General features: G+C 42.5%; 1 protein-coding gene across 1 annotated transcript; it reads left to right on the top strand.

Annotated features, from left to right (window-relative positions):
- The first annotated feature begins 747 nt into the window (after positions 1–747).
- Positions 748–7,302, top strand: LOC149261271 (uncharacterized). The gene is made up of 4 exons (XM_089368369.1): positions 748–1,034; positions 2,003–5,409; positions 5,587–6,176; positions 6,364–7,302. The coding sequence occupies exons 1-4, from the start codon at positions 748–750 to the stop codon at positions 7,300–7,302; spliced, it is 5,223 nt and encodes a 1,740-aa protein (XP_089224495.1).
- Positions 7,303–7,823: the final 521 nt, after the last annotated feature.

Raw genomic sequence — 7,823 nt, 5'->3', positions numbered from 1 at the left:
AAATCTTCAAAATCAAAATTTTAATACAAATAGATTCAAAGCTTTGATAATCCCTTTTGGCACTTGGATCGTGTACACTACACAAATTGAACTTGCAACTCCACCAAACCTTTGCTAGATTTTACATAAAATTAATTAGAAAATATGCCTAAACAAATCAAATTGTAAAATAGAAAAACTATTTGAAATGTTTTAATCATATATATTTTTAATTGATTTACTTTATATATATATATATATATATATATATATATATATAAACTAGTTATATTCAAGTAACTTATTTATCACCTATATTAAATATTATATTGTTTAATTGATGTACTCAATATATATAGATCTACATATCAATATTATTTAGCTAGTTATATTCAAATAATTTATTTATCACATATATTAATTATTATTATTTAATTTTATTTTAAGAATTAAATGAATTCCACATCTCCTTATTAGAAAAAATTAATTGTTTTTTTTTTTCCTTTCAATTACTTGTTTTTGGGACATTAAAATATTTTATCATGACTTGAACTGAGCAAAATAGAGCAATAAACAAAAATCTGCTCCCGCGCCCTGCTGCGCACCTGACCTGATCCCTGAGCGTGCCCGCGCCTGGCAGCTTTGCTGCTGGGCTGCAGCCTCCTGCTGCTGACCCCTCATTGCCCAGGGCCTTCTGCCCTCTCCTCTACTGGGCCTCCTGCCCTTTTACCCTTCCCGTTCGTTGGCGGAGCGCCCCTGCGCTGCACTATGGATCCACCCTCTCAGGAGCAGGCAGAACTGGAGAAAGCTTTTGCATCTCTCATTCCAGAGAACAACACGGAAAGGATCCGCCCTTCAGCCTCAAAGTTTGTCAAAAAACTTGATGCAATCCCGGAAGTATCACTCCCCCCCGCCCTTCCAAGGAGAGCTGTTGTGGCTCTTGCAGAACGAGGCTTGGTTGGCCAGTTCACGGGGTTATGGCCTTCTCCTCGCACGGTCCAACGTTGGGTTGAACGAAACTGGAATGCAATGGTCCAAGGCAAGATCGCAATAAGGTTTTGTGGAAGGGGGTTCTTCACCTTCCTCTTTGAATCAGTGGAAGATTGTAACCTCATTTTCAGAAATGGTCCCTACTTCATGGACACCAGAGGCCTTTATCTCAACTGATGGACTCCAGACTTCGATCCAGAAATGGACGTCCCCAACGCGGTCCCCGTCTGGGTCCGCCTTCCACATCTGCCGCTCCACTGTTGGGGAGATGAATCTGTGCGAGCCATCGGGAACGCGGTAGGGAAATACATCGATAGATCGGAGCCAAAGGAGAATATGCATGCATGCGCTAGGATATGTGTAGAAGTGGATTTGGGGAAAGGATTACCGGAGGCAATCAAACTCAAAGTAGACCAGTGGACGCACATTCAGCAGGTGGACTACGAGCAGCTGCCATTCAAGTGTAAGGTATGTCATGAATACGGGCATTTTGCTAATAGGTGTAGCAAATCTAAATCAATAGATAATAGCAAGGATGAAGCCCCGGAAGAAGCTTGGGAAATCGTCAAGAAAAAAAAGACAAACCCTCCCCCTGTTTCATCAGAGCCCTCCTCTGAAACCCCAATCCTCTCTTCTCAACCCTCTGGATCTGGCCCTCCCTTCCCTTCCTCCTCCAATCCTTTCGAATCCTTGGCATCAGAGGAACCCTTATCCCCCCCTCCGTCTCCCAAGGGCCCCAGGGCTTCCCCTTCTTCCCCTCTCCAGGCCTCCCCCCCTCCAACAGTGGAAAGAATTCTAACTAGAAATAAAACAAAGGAAAACATCTCAGCCACGGACCCCCCAAGAAAAGTAGGAAGGAAATCAAACAAAGAGATAAGAGATGAGAATGCAGCAAAAGAAATGGCCACAGGGACCCAACAGCCAATGGATACTTACCTTGATAAGAATAAAGGAAGCGGGGAGAAGATGAAGGAGAAGAGCGGGATCCACAACAAATCAAGTAAATGATGATTTTGGTCTCTTGGAACTGTAGGGGGATGGGCTCCTCCCTAAAATCAAATGCGGTCCGAGACCTTATCAAAGCAGAACATCCAGACTTCCTCCTACTCCAGGAGACCAAAATCAATGAACAAGAATTCCATAACAGTCTTAAAAGAAGTAGAAATTATGAAGGACTAGCCATGAGTGCAATAGGAGCCTCAGGAGGCATAGGGGCAATCTGGAATAAAAACAAATGGAAACTCACAGACAACAGGCAAAACAGATGGTGGATCAGACTAGATATGCAAAGCACAGCTAAGATGGAGGAATACACAATTTATAATGTCTATGCTCCTCCCCATTTCAGAGACAAAGCCTCTTGCTGGGATTCTCTCATCACAGATCTTGTGACTACCCAAGGGAGGAATATTTTCCTGGGAGGAGACCTTAACTTAATAAGGAATGCAGATGAGAAAATAGGAGGGAATTTTTTGGTCGATCCCTCAAGAGACAAACTGGAAGAAATCATTCAAACACACAGTCTTATTGACATCCCTCCTCAGAATGGCCGCTACACCTGGTCAAACAAAAGAACAGGCAAAAAAAATATCAAAGAGAGACTTGATCGAATTCTGGTTCAGGAGAGAATTGTTGCCAACTTCTCGAGGATTCGAAGTACAATTATACAGGGCTTCATATCAGACCACAAACCAGTGGCGCTGCATTTAGACAAAGGGGAAGACATGGGTCCGCTGCCATTCAAATACAACAGAGCATGGGATTCCAGTGAGGACTTCAGAAACGTGATAAAAGAAGCCTGGGCAACGGAGATAACAGGCTCCCCACACTTCATTTGGGAATCAAAGCTCAAACTGCTGCGGATTGCCATAAAACAGTGGGCTAGGAATCACGCGTTAGAGGAAAGGAAGGAAAAAACCGACCTGCAAATGAAATTAGAGCAATGGAATCAGGAAAAGGAAGCCGGCCAAGATACAGAAGAAGACCAAAGGAAAGAAAGTGAGCTGTATAAGGCGCTCTACAACCAGCATCGTAAAGAAGAGGACGAGCAAAGACAGAAATCAAGATGTCTCTGGCTCAATTCTGGGGACAAAAACACCTCGTTTTTCCATAACAGTCTTAAAGTAAGGAGAGCTGAAAACAACATTGAAAGGATAACATTTGAAGGCAGAGAGCTTATGGACCAAGGGGAAATCAAGGAGGCGGCATCTAGACACTTCCAAACTCTTCTTACAGCAGACCCTCACTATCAGGAAAATCCGGAATTCCTCAATATCATTGAGAGAAAGGTCTCTGAAGCACAAAACTGTGAGTTGGACAAAGAAATCTCAAGGGAGGAGATTGAATGGTCAATCCATAGTATGCCCTTGGACAAAGCCCCTGGGCCTGATGGCTTCACGGTGAGCTTTTATAAAACTCACTCGGATATCATCAAGAAAGATTATATAAGAATGGTGAAAAATTTCCACTCAAAATGTAAAATGGGCAGCAGCATCAAATCTTCACATTTAGCGCTAATCCCAAAAGAGCCCAATCCCCAATCTTTTGACAGGTTCAGACCTATTTCATTGTGCAATGTCTCTTACAAAATTATCACTAAGATCCTGGCAAATAGGTTAAAAAAAATCCTTCCCTCACTCATTTCCGAAAACCAAGGAGGATTTGTCCCCAAGAGACATATAACAGATAATGTTATTCTCATTCAGGAGGCGATACACAGCAGCTTAGCCAGAAATGAAAATGGTATGATCATCAAGCTGGACATGGCGAACGCTTTTGATAGGGTAAACCACTCTTTTCTGCAGGCAGTCCTAAAGAACTTCGGTGTCTCAGAGCTCTTCATCAGCAGGGTCATGGAATGCATCTCCTACAATTGGACATCCCCTTTAATTAATGGTAGGCCCTGCAGCGCCTTCAAAAGTTCAAGAGGCCTGAGGCAAGGATGTCCTCTATCTCCTTTCCTCTATATCATCATGGCAGAAACACTAAGTTTGCACCTGGAAAACAAGCGAAAGTTAAAGGAAATAATAGGAGTGGACATTGTTCGTGGAACCAAGGGGATCAATCACTCCTTATTTGCAGACGACACCCTTCTAATCGGCGGTGCATCAAGCCTCATGGCCAGGAGATTCAAGAACATCCTGGACCTCTTCCTTCAAGCCTCTGGGGGAAAATTAAACAACAATAAGTGCATGGTCTATACCTGGAATGTACCAAGATACATAACTCAAAGAATCTCTATGATCATGGAAATCCCAGCCCAATCAAATTGGTCCCACTTTATGTACTTAGGGCTGCCACTAGCTAAAGAATCAATCAAAAATGAAGTTTGGGTAAAGCTAATCGAGAAATTGAGAGGGAAACTGCAGAGCTGGGGGATGTATTGGCTCAACTTGGCGGGCAGAACAATACTCATCAAGGCCATTCTATCAGCTCTTCCTATCTACCAATTTGCCATTACCCTCGCCCCAGCAAGCATCCATAAGCACATGGAGCTGATTATCAGAAGTTTCCTATGGAAGGGGGGAAAGCAAGACACAAAAAAATTCAGCTTGGTGAAATGGGAAAAGGTCATCCTTCCCCTAGAAAAAGGAGGACTGGGAATTAGAATTCCAAGACTGGCAAATATGGCAATGGGCTTCAAGTTATCTTGGAGAATCCTCAACGAGAAAGGGACCTGGTGGGCAGAGGCCATCAAAAGGAAATATCTGAATGGGATCAATAGCAACATCCTCTCTGAAGTCATCACTGACAGACATTGTACACCTGTTTGGAAATTGATCAAAAAAACTCTTCCCCTCTTCAAATCTAGCATATCTAAAGCCCCAGGTAACGGAAGATATATCAGCATATGGGAGGATAGAATTATGGGCACGGAAGCCAGGGAAAAGTCCATCAAATTCAGGCCCCTTCATCAGTGGATGACAAAAGCTAACCTCAAAACCCTCTTTGACATCTCCCTTTGGGACCAAAACAGCTGGATAGGATGGAAAGCACTGCATCTCCCCAATGAAATAGAGAACCTCTGGAGTGACCTTAAGCTCTCTCTCACAGGGTCAGCCCCTATAAACAGAACGATAGATGACAATTATGTTTGGGATCCAAATGGAGGCAACTACACAGTGAAAGAAGGTTACAAGGCACTCCAAAATTCGACAGCAATCAACAACTGGCATCTATATAAAGCAGCATGGAGAATTGAAAGCCTGCCGAAGATAAAACTATTCAATTGGACCCTGCTTCATGGCAAAATCCTAACAGCAGAAAACCTTAGGAAAAAGGGTATCCAGGGCCCCTCATTTTGTTTCATGTGCAGGGAGGCAGAGGAAAACATCAATCATCTTTTCATTGACTGTCCAGTAGCAAGGTCCTGTTGGAAGCTTATAACTAGTCCTCTAAATATTGGAGACCTTCCCAATCAGATTTCTCTCCTCCAGAAAGGTTGGGGGAAAAGCTTCCCTTACGCCAACAAAAACATGAATCTGGCAAAGAGGATATGAACCAGCATCCCTTCAAATCTCTGTTGGCAGTTATGGTTAGCTAGGAATGAAAGTATTTTCAAAAATACGAAACCTAGCATATCCAGCATTCTGGCCAAAACAACTGCTCTCATCACAGAAACAATAGAAGCAAATGGAATCTCTCAAGCTGACCCGGACTATTCAGATGGCAGGGTGAAGGAGTGGGTTCGGAGATTCAACTATAAACCAAGAGCAAAAAATAATACAATAACAGGCCCTGGACAAAAGGATTGGAAACTGAGAGGGACAAAGGACGAAGTCAACAATTGGATCCAAAATCAAAAGAGGTTTACACTCCACTTTGACGGGGCTTCAAAAAATAATCCAGGCAGAGCTGGAGCTGGGGGAATAATTAGGGATCCTCAGGGGAAAACGATTGTTACATATGAGTGGGGCTTGGGTACCATGACGAATAACAAGGCTGAAGCTTACAGCCTTCTAATGGGGACCTCCATCGCCATGAAACTAGGCATCCAAAATCTTCTAGTACTGGGCGACTCTGCAATCATAACAACAGCTATGAACTCTGGAAAAGACTTTAACCAAACAGCCTTAAACAGAATCAAAGGCAGAATCATGGATCAGATCAGGGGCTTCAGCAAAGTGACATTCAAGCATATCCTAAGAAGCAACAACGTGGAAGCGGATGAGCAAGCAAACAATGCAACAGGAAGATCCACGGGCCAGGTAAGGGAAAACAATGAGTCTTATGAAAGGGATATTCCATAGACAGGCCTCTATCCCCTCTCTCCAGGTTATCGGTCACCTCAGGCATCCGTATCAATGCATTTGGCCCTTCCACAACTTATCTTCATCATTTCCTATCCTTCTCGACTGCCAAAACAGGTGTTACAGGACAGCATATCGCCCTCAGGATCCGAGGAACGCAGGCAGGGTATGGACTCTCTCACTGACCAGCGCAGACATTTTCAGATGGTGTGATCACGCCCATACTGGTGGCAGGCTCCTCGGGCACGTAAAAATCACCTCTAAAGATCTCACCGATACCAAGAACAGATACTCTACTACTCGAAACAAGAAAGAGCAAGTCCTCACCGCTCCTATAAATGACAGTGGGCATCTCAGGACTGCCACAGTTCAAGGCTATGCAAGACAGAGGCGCGGTGATTTCTACAGGCGAAGGCTTCAGTTAGCGGGCTCCTTCCAGGATCATAAGATCAGCTTTTTGTTTATGGTAAACATCGGGCTTCTCTCGGTTTTCATTAGTCAAACTAATCTTTCGTTCTGTTTTCGCAAAGGTCCAGGGATTACTTATTTCATAGTGGACTGCGCTTCTTCTCCTCCGATCCTCCCTCTCAGGATTTTTGTCCCTCCCTTTGTTCTTCTCCGCCTTGCTACCCTCCTCCACTACCACCCCTCTGTTCTTCACTCCGTTCACTGCCTCATGGAGAACCAAGACCTGATAAATGTCCATGACCCAGCCATCAGGCCAATCGACAGACTCTTCAGCAGAGACTGCACCATGTGTAAAGCTCACACAATAATGATCAACAGTTTTGTGAAGCAGTTTAAGGATTTGAAGGATGATTTCGAAACTGATAGCAGGTCGAAGAGAAAGAAGCTAGAGAAACAGAAGGAAGAGATTGAAAGTCTCAAAGGAAGGTGCAGTCACCTTGAAGAAGCCATCGAACAGATTAAAGCACTCTCTCAAAGTTACCAGGCTGAAGCCTCCACCAAGGCTAGTGCAAGGAGGAATCCCAGGCCGGATGATTCGATCACACAAAAACTCCCTAAAATCTCACATGGTTTTCAAATTCTGCTGGTTAGGCGGCACCTTTGTAAGGCAATATAGCCAATCTCTTTTTAACTTCAGTCATTATAGAGGCAGAATTGAGGAAAATGGGTCTGCGTACCTAATTTTGATCCTCTTCGCTCTAATCTCTGACATCTATGTATTAGAATTTTGATCTTGGGGTTTTATAATATGAAAGTAACCGAAGTTGTTAAAAAAAAAAAAAATATTTTATCATGACTTATTTTTCTCCATGTATATGAATATGGGGTTGATATTTAAATATATTAGTTAACATAGATATTGAGACAATTTATCTAAGTATTATCATGAAATATTTTTAAAAAGTATAAGAATTACACACCTTTCTTGTAATCAAAAGTGACAATATAAATATTTTTTTTTTCAAATTTTTTTCTCTATCTGATGTTTGATATCAAATAATTTACTTAATATGAAGATACAAATATTTTATTTATTGATAAATAAGTGAAATATATCACATGTTCTTCCACAACTAACCAAGCTAACACAGTAAGAGTGAAATTATTAATATTTTATAAATTTTTATTTAAAACTAA

This window comes from Pinus tabuliformis, chromosome 6 (assembly GCF_031772625.1).
Source record: "Pinus tabuliformis cultivar Carrire ecotype Pingquan chromosome 6, CPIR1, whole genome shotgun sequence".
Classification (NCBI taxonomy): domain Eukaryota; kingdom Viridiplantae; phylum Streptophyta; class Pinopsida; order Pinales; family Pinaceae; genus Pinus; species Pinus tabuliformis.
This window is presented reverse-complemented; position numbering and strand designations above follow the sequence as displayed.

Bases quoted from the DNA above. Each gene is read 5' to 3' on its own strand.
- LOC149261271 (XM_089368369.1), top strand. From the start codon at position 748: ATGGATCCACCCTCTCAGGAGCAGGCAGAACTGGAGAAAGCTTTTGCA. The intron at 1,035-2,002 runs GTTTTGTGGAAG...TTGGAACTGTAG, and splicing joins CAAGGCAAGATCGCAATAAG to GGGGATGGGCTCCTCCCTAA. The intron at 6,177-6,363 runs GTAAGGGAAAAC...TATCGCCCTCAG, and splicing joins CAGGAAGATCCACGGGCCAG to GATCCGAGGAACGCAGGCAG.